General features: G+C 41.5%; 1 protein-coding gene across 5 annotated transcripts in view; it reads left to right on the top strand.

Moving 5' to 3' along the window:
- GRK3 (G protein-coupled receptor kinase 3) overlaps window positions 1-17,027 on the top strand; it is a 163,262-nt gene that overhangs the window by 114,099 nt on the left and 32,136 nt on the right. For 4 of the 5 annotated variants that reach the window (XR_004178835.1, XR_004178834.1, XM_031656041.1 and 1 more), the window contains 4 exons: window positions 6,005-6,083; window positions 8,063-8,193; window positions 10,710-10,804; window positions 15,538-15,645. Coding sequence is in view for 3 of the 5 variants with exons in the window: in XM_031656041.1 (XP_031511901.1) it covers window positions 6,005-6,083; window positions 8,063-8,193; window positions 10,710-10,804; window positions 15,538-15,645 (413 nt within the window). In the remaining 2 variants the exon portion in view is untranslated. The remainder of the gene's footprint in view (window positions 1-6,004; window positions 6,084-8,062; window positions 8,194-10,709; window positions 10,805-15,537; window positions 15,646-17,027) is intronic. The other variant, XM_031656042.1, reaches the window with a different exon arrangement.

Below are 17,027 nucleotides of genomic sequence, written 5' to 3'. Positions count from 1 at the left end.
CCCGAGTAGCTGGGACTGCAGTCACCCGCCACCACGCCTGGCTAATTTTTTTTGTATTTTTAATAGAGATGGGTTTTCTCCGTGTTAGCCAGAATGGTCTCAATGTCCTGACCTTGTGATTCTCCTGCCTCAATCTCCCAAAGTACTGGGATTACAGGTGTGAGCCACCGCGCCCAGCCAAAAGAATTCCTTTCAATTGCTGAGCAAGTAACCTGAGACCCAGAGAGGTTAATTTCCTTCCCCAAATCTCTAGACTTTTTGGCCAGTGCTCCTATTATCATCACTTTATAGACTGTATGTTTTTCATTTATCATCTGTATTTATTATATTATAGTTTATATTATTCTATTGTTAAAGTGTTTCTAGAAGAGGTATTTGCTCTTGAAGCAAAAGAATAGCGTAATGTCGCTAAGTTGTAACAAATGGAAACCCCATAGCCATAAATAATTTCTAATTATGTGCCTTGACCTCCCACTGTATGGGCATTAAGCATTTCAAATAAGAGTTGCTTTGTGTGTATGACCAAGTTTTTAACTGATGAGAATGGAAACCAACATCCTGCATACTCTGTTGGAATCAGTGTGAATGGCATTGGCTTTTAATTTCTATTGGAAATGTCTGTATCCTAAATTTCAGACGTGGATGTGAGTACTGGATGAAGATTATAAGTGGTTATTAAAATATTAATTTTCAGTGAGTTATCTCAAAGCCTTGGATATTTATTCTCAGGAAGGCCTATAGAAAAAAAAGTTTTAATATTGGAAAAACATAAGTATAGTTTTCATGTAGTATTTTTATATTGATTTGACTCTCAGGTGAGAGGAGATGTGGTTAAGTAGCTGTGTAGTTTCTCACTGGTGTAACCCTAAGAAATTAGGGTTATTTGAGGCTATCACTTTGAACTAATTTAAAAGAATTATTTGTATTTTATTTAGATATCGAAACTATACGGGCCGGTCGCGGTGGCTCAAGCCTGTAATCCCAGCACTTTGGGAGGCCGAGACGGGCAGATCACGAGGTCAGGAGATCGAGACCATCCTGGCTAACACAGTGAAAGCCCGTCTCTACTAAAAAAATACAAAAAACTAAACGGGTGAGGTGGCAAGCGCCTATAGTCCCAGCTACTCAGGAGGCTGAGGCAGGAGAATGGCATAAACCCGGGAGCGGAGCTTGCAGTGAGCTGAGATCCGGCCACTGCACTCCAGCCTGGGCTACAGAGCGAGACTCCGTCTCAAAAACAAACAAACAAAAAAAAAGATATCAAAACTATATGATACTTTTAAAATTTATAAGTGCATAATTTAACCAAAATAATTACAGTAAAGTTATTTGGAATTGTTTTTGCTAATCAAGGCATACTTTCTATAGTTTTTAGTAAAACATAGTTGAAAATACCCTTATTAGGCGAAGCTTTTGATCAGCCTATATTGGCAGGCTTTCCTGTGTTGTGGGTATGTAACTGAAATGCATTCATTCACCATAGTTTTCTTTTTACTGGAAGTTTTTTTGTTTTGTTTTGTTTTTAAATCTCAACTTAAGTATCCCACCCATCTCCCTAAAAGACAGTAGGAAGTGCTGTTCCGGTTTTCTTCTGTAATTCTCAGATGGCAAAAAAGGCAATATGCATGTTCGAGAACCAGCATAAGCGTGTCCACAGCTGTGAAGAGCAGTCAGCAATTCATCCAGTCAATCATTTAGGTTCCTCAGAAGTGTGACTCATTTATTCCTTGAACCACAGTTGAATGTCTAGGTTCAACCAGGCACTCTGCGGCAAGCTGGGGCTCCCAAAACCTGACTGTGGTCCCAGTTCTTAGTTCTTACAGAGCTGCACAGAAAGCGAAAAGATATTATTCAAATGATGATGGGAATGTATGGACAACTGGGACCTGTGGCAAGAGCCATGGAAGACAGGCACACGGTGCTCAGAAGGCCTTTTGCCGGGTGGAGATGGGGTCAGTGAATGCCCTTCTGAAGTTGGAGGAACCAGTGCACGTCTGAGCCCAGGCACATGAGGTTGGGGGAATCAGATAAGGGGCCAGGTCTGCGGTGGTGGGAGGAGGCGTGCAAGAGAAAGTTGGAGAGAGACATGAAGGCCAGGCCAGACCATGAAGGGCATCGCAGGCCGATCTTGAGGAGCCTAAATGATATGACCGCAGTTAGAAACCAAGTGTTTTAACTAGAGAGAGACCATAATCAGCCTTGCAATTCACAAAGATTGCTCCGACTGCAGTGTGGAGGATTGTCTTTTCTTTTTTTTTGAGAAGGAGTCTCGCTCTGTGGCCCAGGCTGGAGTGCAGTGGCGCCATGCGCAATCTCGGCTCACTGCAAGCTCCGCCTCCCAGGGTCCCACCATTCTCCTACCTCAGCCTCCCAAGTAGCTGGGACTACAGGCGCCCACCACCATGCCCGGCTAATTTTTTTTGTATTTTTAGTAGAGACAGGGTGTTACCGTGTTAGCCAGGATGGTCTCGATCTCCTGACCTCGTGATCCACCGACCTCAGTCTCCCAAAGTGCTGGGATTACAGGCGTGAGCCACCGCGCCTGGCCAAGGATTTTCTTAACGACTTCATGGTCCTGTTTTATCACAGTTTTTTAATGGCGAGTTCCTGCAAAATGTAAGCTGTTTTGTTCACTGTTGGTAGGAAATCAAAGAAGACAGTTCCTTGCTCAAGAGTTTTACTTAATGGTCTACTTCTAAAAATCCACTTTTATTCTGACTTGTAATCAAGGCAGGCCCTCTTATCCATAATTATCCTTGGAACTATATCCCACCATTCATTAAATTGCCACTTATTTTTTCATATTGGTCAGTATTCGATTGTGTCCTGGACTCCACATGAAACCCATTATAGTGTCTGTTCAGCACCCCGAGAGGTGAGGGTTGCAGTCACTGATTTCTGTGGAGATAACCAAATCTGATTCCTTCACCCGGATGTTTATTTTACATTGAGTCAAAGATAAACATAGTTGGACATTAGTTAAAGCATGTACTTGGTAATTAAAACAGCATTTATTTGGTAATGACTAGATAGTAAGAGAAATAGCTGAGCTCCATTCTGACTTGTGCAGAGGTGACCGGATGTTTTAAAGGGACAGTGGCTGGTGGAGTGCAATGGGGAGTGGAGCAGAGTCAAGGAAGTGAAGAATTTTACAATGCAGGAAGGGGTGTGGTCCATATGGGACCCATGTTGGTTTGCTAACTGGGACTTATCCAGGTTAGACTCCTGCCCTCCCATGGAGGCTGGGAGACAGGGGCTCTTTGAGTGTTGGCTGGAACAAATAAAAATTCTTTGGGAAGCCTTGATTTCTCTGAGGCAGGCATTTTAAGGGGGGCTGAACCTCCTAGGGATGTGGTCTTGAGCTGTTAGCTTTAACAATGCAACTTCTGTTTACAGATTCTATTGAAATTTGAACATTTTCTTTGGAATTTAATAATTTTGTGTGTGTGTGTTTAAGAAAGAGGATATAGATAATCTAAGCCATTTTAAAAACTGAATCAGTTTAGTGACAAGTATACACTATATATAAAGAATCTAAGTGGATTTCATAGATAAAATAGATATAAATAGAGCTAATAGATCTAACATAGCACTGGTGAATTTTCATAAGGAAATACACGCATCTCTGGCACCCAGATCAAGAGACGGAGAGTTACCAGTATTCTAGAAATCTCTTTGTGCCTCTCTCAGTCACTAACCCCGCGCCCAACTTAACACTATCCAGATTTCTAACAGCATAATTTAGCTTTGCAAATTGTGTTTGAACTTTATAAATGTGCTCTTTTGTGTCTGGCTTCTCTCACTCCATGTTGCTTATGAGATTCATCTGTGGTGTTGCCCATGGCAGTAACTCCCTCCTGTAGCTGTGTAGAGAGGTCAGAAAGCCAGGTGTGGCTCAGGCCAAGTCTAGCTTGTTGGCCTTATTTTGTACAGCCCATGACCTAAGAATGGTTTTTACATTTTTAAAAGATTGTAAAGAAAATAAGCAAAGAATAATAGATGACAGGGATTGTATGCAGCCTGCAAGGCCTAAAATACTTGCTTTTTAGCCCTTTGCAGAAAACATTTGCTGATCCGTGCTCTATATAGCATTCTAGTGTATAAATATACCATACTATCCATTCTACTGTTGGTAGACATTGGGGTTATTTCCTGACTTGTGCTATTTTGAATGATGCTGTTTTGAATATTCTTGTGCAGGTATCTTGGCGCACATAAGTACAGACTGCTATTAGATGTCTACCTGGGAGTGAAATCACTGAGTCAGAAAGTTTGCGAGTGACACTCAACCTTGGTAGATACCAGCAAATGGGTTGCTAAAGTGGCTGCACCATTCATTGTACACTTCCAGCAGCCATATATGAAAGTTCCATTTACTCTATAGCTTCCCAACACTCAATATCATCAGTGTTTTTCTTTTTAGCTGTTCTTGTGGGTTTAGTGACAGCATGTTGTAGTTTTAATTTGCGTTACCTTGGAGACGTCGAGGTTGAGCATCTGTTCATTAGTTTGGGGGCTATGTGGTATCCTCTTATGTGAAATGCCTATTTTTTGGCCATTTTTCTGGGGGTTGACTGACTTTTTTAAGTTGATTTTTTAAAGTTCTTTATATATTCTAGATATGAGTCCTTTGTGTATTTATGGGTTTCATATATCTTCTCCCATCCTGTGACTTGTCTTTTTACTGTCTTAATGGTATCCTCTGATGAATAGAAGTTCTTAATTTTATTTTAGTCTAATTAACATTTTTATTGTTACTGCCTTTTGTGGCCTAAGAAATCTTTACTTACCCTAAGATCATGAAGATATTCTCATTTGTTTTCTTCTGGAAGCTTTATTGTTTTATCTTTTACGCTTAGATCTACATCAGCTGGAAATGACTTTAGTGTATGGTGTGAGGCAGGGGTCAAGGTTCATATTTTATTGTACAGATATTCAGTTGCTTCAGCATCACTGATTGAATAGGCCATCCCTTCCCCAGGCCCTGTTGTGTCACCTTAATAACAATGAAATGGAAAAAGTAATCCATAATAGACCCACACATAAATGGTCACTTGATTTGTCTGTCCTTGGGCTAATACCACACTGTCTGAATTACTGTTGCTTTCTAATAAGTCTTGATATCTGGTCCTGTACGTTTTCTGGCTTTGTTTATATTCAAGAATATTGGAATTTTTCTTGTCTGTTTACATTTACATATATTTTAGAATCCACCTTGTCAATTTTCATTTCAATTAAGATTACATGGCATCTATAGATTAATATGGAAACACTAAAATCTTTACAATTGAGTTATTCAATCCTTGGTCATGATAATAGTTTTCCACTTTCAAAAGCTAATTTAATTCCATTTTTATTTTCAGTGTTTCAAAACAACACCACAAATAACATTCCTCCCTCCCCGACCTGTGCTATGATTCCATCAACTTCAGAAGCAGAGATTGAAATGGTTATTTGAATAGCCAGAACCAAAATGTTGACCAGCAAAAAGCCTGGCAAGATAGTGATAAGTTTCTGTATCTAGCATTTTGAAGAGGATGTAATTAGGATAGAGACGTGATTGAATCCAAGCGAGAAAGGACCTTCAAGGTCATCTGCTCCAATTATTAATGTTGTGTCTCTATGCATTTTATTATGTAACCAGCTCCATTTTACTGTGACTTTAAAAATTACCATGTAGGTGTCGGTGCTCAGTGCATGGGGTAGCAGCTTGGATAAAAACCCATGGCATGTATTGTATATTACAAAATGGTGAGAAGAGAGGCTTTTGAAGGTTCTCGCCACAAATAAATGATAAATGTGTGAAGTGATGGATACACTAATGACCCTGATTCAATCATTATACAATATAGATGCATGTCAAAACATCAAACTGTACACCATAAATATGTACAATTGCAACGTGTCAATTAAAAAATAAAGAAATTTTAAAAATATGTAGCATGGTGTTGGCGCTTTCTAGGCAGCTTTTCTCTTCTTATAAACTTTTATGTTTTCACTCTAGGACTGTCCTTTCATTGTATGTATGACCTATGCCTTCCATACCCCAGATAAACTCTGTTTCATCCTGGATCTGATGAACGGTAAGCAAAACTTGGAAAGTCTGACTGCCTTGAAAGACTTTGCCATGATGTTAAATCTTAGCATGCATTAATCTAGGCAGACTAGCAATGTGGGTCTTTCAGGTAATTAGGTTCCCCCTGAAGTTTGAGGAAACGTTTTACCCTTTAATCTTCACTGAAAATTCGTTTTTAAATGTTGACTGCAATGTCCTTCTTGGCCTCCCAGTCTCTTCCCAAGAAGTTGAATATTCTAGAAAAGATTCTCATAAAATACTTACAGTGAAACTTGATTTTCTGGAATGCAGCTGGCCTAGATCTTTAATTAGCTTATTTCCTGGCCCTCAACTTTTAGGAATGAAATACCTCATAAGAATATAGGCCAAAGATAGAAATGTATTTAAAAACCAACTTTGAAGGACTGACTTTGGGCCAAGTACAGATTTTAGCCCAATCTTCTGCACCTTCTAAATCTGCACTACTGTACATTGATCTTTTAAACTGTGGATGATGATTTTGAAAATGCTGGAAAACGTTTGGCTAGAAAAGGAGCTTTCTGATACTAGAAAGTGTCATGGTATATATCTAAAGTATTTTTAGTAACAAGAACTGAAATAAAGCATACAATTCACAACTCACATGCCTAGTTTTTTTTATTTTAAGTTCACTTGAAGTTTTATTATGTTCCAAGTGTTTGATTTAAAACCAGATCTACCCTAAAGCATGAAGGAATTTCACAGCATAATAACGAGCAAAAGAAGCCAAACCCAGCAGCATCTACCCTAGGTGACCCTGCTTATGTGATTGCCAAAACAGGCAAAACTAATGGATGGGGAGAGAGGGCTGGAGTGACCTTTGTGTGAGTGGGACTGGGGGGTAAGGTCTTGACTGAAAGGGCATAGTGGTAGGGGAGCTTTTGGGATGCTGGGCATCTTTTCCATCTTGATGTGGTAGTGGTTTTACGGGAATATGTGTATGGAGAGAGAAATATGCTTGTGAAAGCAAGGGTAATAAAGTTGGACACATGCACTCATTTTTATAAATCAATAGAGGCTTCTCCCTTGTGTTATATAAAATCATTCCCTTACCCTGTTGATGGCATTCTCTGTCTCTGTAATTTCAGGCCATCTGATTATTTCCTTTCTCCAGCATTTTGTTATGAAAAATTTCAAGCAGATAGCAACGATGAAAGAATTTTCCTGGGGATACCCACCCCCTGGATTTTTTATCAGTTAAAATTTTACTGTATTTGCTTTGTCAAATATCTGTCTATATGATCCATTTTTGTTGTTGTTGTTGTTGTTGTTGTTGTTTTGAGACGGAGTCTCTGTCACCCAGTCTGGAGTGCAGTGGTGCGATCTCAGCTCACTGCAATCTCTGCCTTTCAGGTTCAAGTGATTCTCCTGCCTCAGCCTCCCGAGTAGCAGGGATTACAGGTGTGTGCCACCACGCCTGGCTAATTTTTGTATTTTTAGTAGAGACGATTTCACCATGTTGACCAGGCTGGTCTCGAACTCCTGACCTCAAGTGATCCACCCACCTCAGCCTCCCAAAGTGCTGGGATTACAGACATGAGCCACTGTGCCCAGCCTAGTTTTTTTTTTTTTTTTTTTTTTTTTTGTCTATCCATAGAGCCATTTGCTAAGCTGTGTCTGTTGGATCACTCCATGGGTTGATTCATTTACTAGGATTTAAGTAATCAAAGCAGGTTAGCTGGTCCCATCTTGTGATGGCGGAACTAGGAGCTGAGCTGCCAGCCTGAAAATGGTGGCTTGGTTTTGCTGTCTTGTCCCTCCTGTCATTGCAGTTAAATCTTCTCAATGTTTAAATTTTCTCTATAACGTTTAAGTTGTTGCTAAACTACAGGAATGAAAGATAGATATATAGACAAAGCAGAAGCATAGTTTCCCTTTTTCTATGGAGTCCTGATTATTTAGGATGAGAATGATTTTTGTGTCCTTTAAATTAATATGCTTTGAATTAAATTCTGAATCTGATTCCAGGGGGCGATTTGCACTATCACCTTTCACAACACGGTGTGTTCTCTGAGAAGGAGATGCGGTTTTATGCCACTGAAATCATTCTGGGTCTGGAACACATGCACAATCGGTTTGTTGTCTACAGAGATTTGAAGGTGAGGATGGTTGACGGACTCATTCTGCATAGTAGGCATTGTGTGAATGGTCCTCTAGAAGTCCCCTTCTATTTCACAGAGTCCTGTCATTTTCCTCATAGCCCTCGTCTCAGCCCTGATAAAGTTATTAGCTATATGACATTTTATCTCCTCTAGACCAGACTCTGCAGGGACGGAGCACATGTCTGTGTCTGTCAGTATTATAACGCTGGTGCCTACTACAGTGCCTGCTGCAGCACATATACTAAGCCAAACATTTTCGTTGATCAGTTAATGAAAAGCAGTTTAGGCCAGGCATGGTAGCTCATGCCTATAATCCCAGCACTTTGGGAGGCTGAGGAGGGTGGATCATAAGGTCAGGAGATCGAGACTATCCTGGCTAACACGGTGAAACCCCGTCTCTGCTCAGAATACAAAAAATTAACCGGGTGTGGTGGCAGGCACCTGTAGTCCCAGCTACTTGGGAGGCTGAGGCAGGAGAATTGCATGAACCTGGGAGGTGGAGCTTGCAATGAGCCGAGATTGTGTCACTGCACTCCAGCCTGGGCGACAGAGGGAGATTCCATCTCAAAAAAAAAAAAAAGAAAAGCAGTTTAGGAGCCCTTTTGGTGTCACACATTTCATAATTATAATTCAGTTAATGTTCACTAAGCAACTGATTTGGTCGTGGCTCTGTAAAGGTGGACATGTACAATGATGAATAAGCAAAGAACATATATTTTATGGGGCTTAGAAGCTGGTGAGCTAAGACATAGAATGGCTGAGTCATAACTCCTCCGAGGCAAGGTCTATCAGTGAATAGTGGATTGCCGACCAGCCTGCGGAATTTCTCCCAAAGGCCACCCTCAGAGCTTTACGTTGTTTTGAGATTGTCTTAAAAATCACTGATAGAGTTTTAGATCCTTGAACTGTGTAACCTCCAACTGCTGTGCCCAGGTTTCTGTTCTTGTCCTCTGTAAGAGCTCACTCGCCTTGAAAGCAATGATATAGGAGTATTCTGAGTTTTTCCATTCCAGAACGTGGTGCTTGGTCCTGGGTTTTACACGTGGGAGGGAGATAGAAGCTGGCTCAGGACGTCCATGGTGACACTCACCTAGTTGTATGGCCAACAGCCTGCAGGCAGGCATGGAGAGAAAGGAACCTTGACAAATTAATGATTGTGCAAACATAGAAATGCGTAAATAGTAATAAGAAAAATGATGGGACCGACAATTTCCCAATAGGCAAGAAGATTCCGGGAGAATGTGTTTGCCTCTCTTTTCAGATGCCTTCTTGAATGAACCTACAGTGGCCAACTGAAATGTACAGGTTATGTTCCTTCCTCTAGGGAGCTGAGATGCCGTGATTAGCTTTTGAAGATTACTTTCTAAGATATTATAAAAATTGTATTTTATTTCCAAGAATGTTATTTTTTTTTTTACAAAATACTTTGTGAATTTTAAACCTTTCTATAAGGTTACAGAATTATTATTACTCCCTTAGTTTTCCTATAAGCATAAAGAAGAAAAATGTATTTTTATTGAATTAGAAATAGCTAGACAATAGTTGGCCCTTGACATTTTATTTCCTTATGCGAGCTTTGCAGAAGAACAAAACACATGCTGAAGGCCCATGAAGCGCTATTGTAATACATTCTAATTTAAATCAATAACTGGTTTCTAATCATCTTTATGCTTTATTTTTATTTTCTAAGCTATTTGGAAGGCAGTGGTATTATTTAATTTCTATTCAAACTTAATTCTAGTCACTCATGATTATTCATGCTTCAGTTTTATAATAGCATGCCATTTATTTTTATTTCAAGCAAAACAGTAGTTGATCACCAGCAGAAAAATATTAAGATGCCTATAATTCAATGTATATCAGAGAGACTAGATTTGTTGTTCATGATTATGATGACTAAATCTAATCTTCATGGATACATTTTATCAGAGTTGTGGTCACAATTATATTTGGCCATTTGGTAGGGCCCTACGTTAATGATGTACTAATAAGCGGAAATGACATTTATTGGGATTAGTGTGGCACTATGGAATATTTTGATTGCTTAGGTCAGTGTTGATACATTCTTGGAAGCTTCCTCTCTGTCCTGTGCTTCATGGCTTTACTCTTAGAAATCCTTGTGGTTCTCAGAAGCCCGGAAGCTGGTGGACTCACCTCCCGCCCTTGAGAGGCACGCTGTCCTTTCTGCGCAGCGGTCCTTGGTACGGGGAAAAGGAAATGCTTTTAACGCTGATGAACTGTGGTCCCGACATTCCTGTGTTACCTGCCCCATGTTTCATTTTCTAATGAGTAGAATCCTCCGCCTCTATCGTTACCACTTTTCTGCCGAAGTTAAAATGAAAAATATTATTCTCAGTATCATGCCCTACTTCGATGTGATGGGATCAAGCTGTAATTTGTGTTTAGGAACAAGCTATGATAAAATAGTAAGATATCAAGCATCTGCACTCAAAGTTCTCAAAGCCTCCATGGCATTTGGGGGCACTCTTAAAGATCATTCTCTTTCTGTTTAGCCAGCAAATATCCTCTTGGATGAACACGGACACGCAAGGATCTCCGATCTTGGTCTTGCCTGCGATTTTTCCAAAAAGAAGCCTCATGCGAGCGTGTAAGTAATGCGTCAACTTCGGTTCACCATCATTGCTCTCATGCCCCTTCAAAGGCGTGGCCATTTGTCACTGCCAGTGGTGATTTTCAGTATGTCGGGAAGATCCAACATCACAGGTTGTAGGAAAGGAGATAAGAACGGGGAGCCTTCCTCCCTGTCTGCGGAGAGCAGGAATTAACCCACAGTGGAGTTGAACCTGCTCAGGGACCAGGGTGGCCTCTAAGAAACAATCAGGACCTCAGCAAGAAACCAGAATCCATGCTGCCCGTGTGACCCTAAAAGTCAGTCAGTTACTTAGTCTGTTAGTAATCGTAGTAATAAACCCCTCAAAGCAGTCCTAAGGATAAGTGAAAGAGACTGTTCCTGGAAAGGCACCGAGGCAGCTGCGTGGATGTGGTCAAGGGAGGTCCTCGGAGCCAAGTTTCTGTCTTCATCTACTTTTCCTTCTTTTTCAAAAAGGCTTTTCTTCCTTTTTTTCCCTGAAGAGAAATTAGAAATATTTCCCTCTCTCTTTTTTAATTGAAGAAACAAATCATCTGCTTGCAGTTTAGGCTTTCACTGCAGGTCATATTGTTAGACTTGGGTCTTGCACCAGGTTCTCTACGTGATCACCCGGAGGGAACTCTTGAGGCCACAGCCCTCAGCCAGCACCTGACACCTCCGGGACACCAGACTGCTTCTGGGTGTAGCCCTGCTTGATCAGTGCAAACTGGCCCTGAACCGAGGACTTCTCTCTGTACTCAGAGTTGTTGAAAAGACAGCAGGACTAGGACAGTTTCAGCTCTGCAGAAACACCATGGAACATGCACTGCTTTTCATTTCTGTTTCTTCGGTAGGCGATGATCTGGGTGGAAAGTATGAACACATGTACAGTTTGTGGAAAAGCAGACAACTTTTGCTTTATTTTGTCTTTTTAAATGTCTCCTCCTTAGCACTGAATCTTTTAAAATTACATCTTAAGCTAACATTCATCTCTGTGTTGAATGGTCTTGAAAAAAACTCCCAATGGTCTCATTTCATGCATCTGTGCAGAAAATAAACCACAGATCCTTCTCTTTGTGTAACCAGAAGTGGTTCTGAACTGCAATACTTTATGAAGGACTGCATTAAATCAGAATTGCCTTTTAAAGCTCTGATCAAATGTTAATAGTGAATAGCACTGTTTCTGTAAACATATTTCCCTTTTTCTACGGAATCTGGGATATGGTGATAAAAGCATTAGCATTTTGCTAGCACTTTACAATTATTAGACCAGAACCTGTGGTCGTATAAGCTTCTCTCAGGGAGTTCATCAGATTCTTTTAAGAGAGTCATTTGAATTTTTAATGCCACAGCTATTTGGTATGCTAATTTTTTTGGTTAGTATAGTCATAACTAAATATGAATCCAAGGGTTCATAAGAAATACTCTTCCAGAGGAATTAACTTTCAGATATGGGGTTATTTCCTAGCAGGACCTAGTGCACTTTTTGCTATAATTCACATATCAGCTGTGAATGGTGGGCTGGTCTTTTGCCTGCTCTGGAAAGCACAATATTTGAAAAGCATCTGTAAAGAGGTAGGACTGAGAAGGTGGGTTTCCATGTTTAAATAATGATCAGGAGGCCACTACTTTAAAAAGGTAAACATACAATACAATTTTATCTTTTTTATTTTTTTGAGACAGGGTCTTGCTCTGTTTCCAAGACCGGAGTACAGGGGCATGATCATGGCTCACTGCAGCCTCCCTCTCCCGGGCTCCAGTGATCCTCCCACCTCAGCCTCCCAGGTAGCTGGGACCACAGTCATGTGCCCCTACATTCAGCTAATGTAAAAAAATATATTTTTATAAAGACAGGGTCTCCTGTATTACCCAGTCTGGTCTCCAACTCCTGGACTCAAGCAACCCTCCCACTTTGGCCCCCCAAAGTGCTGGGATTACAGGTGTGAGCCACCATGCCCTGTCAAAATCCTGTACTTTTAAGTAAAGGGGGCATTTTGTGGCTAGGAAAAAAGACTCTGGAGCCAACAGATCTGAGTTTGGGTTCCTCTTCCTGGTTGTGTAAGCCTCATTTTTCCCTTCTGTGAGGAAGAGAGGACAATGATACTTATCTCCTGTGATAGTTGTGAGGGTTAAGTTAATGAAATAATTCAGCGAGTCTTTAACATTTGCTGCGTGCCAGCTGCTGGCGACGCCACTGTAAGACAGAGCTGACCCCTGACCTCCTGGAAGGAGCAGCCCTGTCCCCGAAGTGACCAGCATATGGAGTGGTGGCGGTACCAGCAGCATTCACTTTGTCTGAATATCCAGCTGTCCCAGTCATGCATGTGTCATCCTCGTAGAAACCCCATAAATTATAGGTGTCACTCTCCAATTTTTGTGGTATGGAACTTGAGGTTCAGAGAAATTAAGTAACTTAAACCAGGTCACATGGCTGGTATGCCATGGGGCTGGAATTATAATCCAGTTCTGTCTGATTCCAAAGCCTGTACACTGTGTGGATGAACTCCCTGAGGCTTTGGCATGATCTATTTAGTACAAGACTGAAGATTTTAAGCCACAATTTCACCCTGAACTTGGTTTATCAGATCTTTTCAAAGCTGTAGATGTGATTCTTAGACTTCATCTCGCGGCCAGCCCATCTCCAAAGTAGTATTGTAGTTGAGGTTTGTGATTTGAGCTTAGACTTAGTCCATTTAACGAAAGAATCGCAAATTATTGTAAACTAGAAGTTAACTGTGAAGTAGCCATGAAAAATCACAGGAGAACTTCTGGAGCTGAGCAGATTGTCAGTGACTAATTTGAGTACTAGCTTATTTTATCTAAGAACACAAAGCTGTGTCTCATGTCACAGTGTCTTAAAACGTCCAAGTGTTCGTTCAGTATTAATAGTAGTACAGATCTTTAGTGGAATGCGTCAGGAAGCATTAGCAGCTGGCCCATAGGCAGAATCAGAAAACCTCAGCGGCAGGCAGTCCAAGGTTGAGTTTTCGTTGCATCTGGTATAAGCATGGGGGACTGGTCTGCATTCATTTCTTATTTATCCCGTAGATATCTATTGTAGATATCTTTCCATTCCAGAACTGTGACTTGATCCTGATAAGGTACAGATTACAAGGTCACCAGAAAGGACTTTCCAGGCAACCCTGAAATTAAACCTTCCCGGAAAGTGGCTTGGATGCCCCTCATAGAAATCTCCAGTGCTCTCACGGCGTGGCCTGATGGCCTTACACCGTCAGACTTTAGGTTCGGGCTGATTGAGCTTTCCAGAATGCTGGATTTGCCCTGATGGACCAACGCCCATCTTCACTATTTGATAAAACTCTCAAATGCACCTCTTAGACAGAGAGTACTGGACCCAGTGATGACCCAGCCTCATTAGTGATCCAGGATCATTTATTCTGAGTAGATTCTCACTGTTGCTGAGCATAAGCAAGTTAAAAATTCTTTTTTTTTTTTGAGATGGAGTTTCACCCTCGTCACCCAGGCTAGAGTGCAATGGCACGATCTCGGCTCACCACAACCTCTGCCTCCCAAGTTCAAGTGATTCTCCTGCCTCAGCCTCCCGAGAAACTGGGATTACAGGCATGCGCCCCCATGCCTGGCTAATTTTGTGTTTTTAGTAGAGACAGGGTTTCTCCATGTTGGTCAGGCTGGTCTCAAACTCCCGACCTCAGGTGATCCGCCTGCCTTGGCCTCCCAAAGTGCTGGGATTAGAGGCATGAGCCACCGCACAGGGCCTAAAAATTCTTACACTACGATAAGCACGGAGATGCAGATCCCCAACATGAATCCAGTTGCTGCTGTATGTGAGCCCATGATGTATGTGCAGTGCTCACAGCAACCCTGCGTGGTAGAGACGTCGTCTGATTACCCATTTTACTGATGAAGAAAATTAATCGTGGATGAAGAGGTTGTAGGGCATGCAACCTTTTGCCAGAGCCCCTTCAGGCTGCATCTTGGAAAGTTCCCCACCGGCTGCCTCGCGTGCTTCCTGCTGCAGCCGGGCGAGCTCAGTCCTTCAAGGAGGGGTGGAGAGTGCTAGAGCGGGAAGGGCTTTCGAGTTGCAGATGGTGCAGATTATATATAAAATGGTTGTCCTCTCAAGTGATTTTTCTCAACTTCCTGAAAATCATCTTCACATTTGCTTAGTGCTGAGTCCTTTGACCTTCTGCAGCTTTTGAAACCTGACACGTGATTTCGCCATCTTATGTACAACTGTGCTCATGTTCCTCCTTCTTCCCCATCCCCCTAGGGTCTGTTGCTGACCATGACCAAGCCGATGCCCCTGCGAGCTCAGGTCCTCAGCACAATTGGCAACACCACACAGAGGTGGATGTCTCCATGCCTTCGAGGTCCACAGCACCTCTGTGTGGTCGCCTGTTCATTGTCCGTTCTCTCTGCCCTTTGCCTGCCTCTCCTGACCCCACGCACCTCCACACGAGAGCTACTGAAACGGCAGGAGAACCTTTGCTCTTCATAGCTGGAGTAGAGAAGGACTGATGAGAGCCCGAACTTGCATTTTACATATTTATTTCATATGCTTATTTATGTTAATTCATATATGAGCGAAGGCAGAAAAGAGTGTTTTCCCATTGGATGTTCAGTGCATTGCGTTTGCAGTGAAGCACCACGGTCCCCTCTCCTTTGTTTACAGTCACTGCCGTCTAACGAATGACACCTGGACCTTGGGGTGCTGTGAGTGTTTTCTGAAGTGGGCATGCTCTGATCACTGTATCCTTCCTTCTCCCTAGTGGCACCCATGGGTACATGGCTCCCGAGGTGCTGCAGAAGGGGACGGCCTATGACAGCAGTGCCGACTGGTTCTCCCTGGGCTGCATGCTTTTCAAACTTCTGAGAGGGTGAGTGGAAACGCATCCTTCTAATGCTGTCCTCATGGCAGCAGGAGCCTGGATGAAAGCTGAGGATATGTAGAAATGACTAGATGCTAACGTTATTTTAAATCACACAGTGATCTTTAAGCCACGTGCTAATCTGGAAGACTGTGTCTTAGAAGAGTGAAAGCTGCTTCCCGATAAGCTGCTAGATAAAAGCTTATGGCTTCGTATTTTTATTCTATACCATGTAGGAATCAGAATTCTTTTAAACTTAAAATTAGACTGCTTTGAATTTTTTTCTGTGATAAGCCACATTGTAGGAATAAGTATTGTTTTGAAATGTAGATAATTTAAAAAGGTAGAATAATTTTTTCCCTAGAAATTAATTACTCATCATCTTGAGCGTTTACAGAATTTTGAGAGTTACAAAAAAAGGATGAAAACCCAAAGTAAACCTATTTTATTTTGTTTTTGTTTTGTGTTGTTTTTAGACAAGGTCTTTCTCTGTTGCCCGGCTGCAGTGCAGTGACACAAACATGGCTCACTCTAGCCTCGACCTCATAGGGTCAAGCAGTCCTTCCACCTCAGCCTCAGTCTCCTGAGTGGCTGGGACTACAGACACTCACCACCACACCTGGCTAATTTTTTAATTTTTTTAGAGATAAGGTCTTGCCATGTTGCCCAGGCTGGTCTCGAACTCCTGGCCTCAAGCCATCCTCCCACCTCAGCCTCCCAAAGTGCTGGGATTAAAGGCATAAGCCACCACACCTAGCCGGTAAACCCATTTTAAAAAGCTTGCATTTATTGGGGAAAATGCTGAAATTAATTTGTCTTTTAAAGCTAGTAGTATACTTGGCCCTTGTTCTGAACTACCAAAGATGATGAAATAAAGTAGAAAAGATTATGAGAGGAAAGTACTCTCAAAATATGTTCTCATATTAAACACTTAACAATTATGTTAATGTTTCCATTAATTCTAAGACTTTTAGCCAATTTTAATGGAAAGCTTCAATTAAATTTTTTTATTCAGACTCATAAAGCATTTTACATTAAAATTTCCTAGTTAATAATTTTCCTGTTAATATTTTCATATGAACACAGTCCTGATAGTTTGCTAAACGTTGCACCTTTCCATCGGAGAGCCTAAGTGAGCACCACTGCATTTTCTTACATTTAGCACATCCTGGAGAGAGGCTGAATTCCACATTCCCCCAAAACTCGGTTCTGAGCACCCTCTGTTTTGTCAAGACTCTGATAATCCAGTTGTTCTCTGCTTTGCATTCACTTGTGATCTAAAATTGTATTATTGCTTAGAAAGTCGGGTTCTGTTATTCCTTAATTGAATTATTGTATTTGTGGAGCCTGGATGGCTTTAATTCATGTCATCAGACTAGCTGACCTAATTA

This window comes from Papio anubis, chromosome 16 (assembly GCF_008728515.1).
Source record: "Papio anubis isolate 15944 chromosome 16, Panubis1.0, whole genome shotgun sequence".
Taxonomy (NCBI): Eukaryota; Metazoa; Chordata; class Mammalia; order Primates; family Cercopithecidae; genus Papio; species Papio anubis.
The sequence above is the reverse complement of the archived record's forward strand: the minus strand, read 5'-3'. Positions and strand labels throughout refer to the sequence as shown.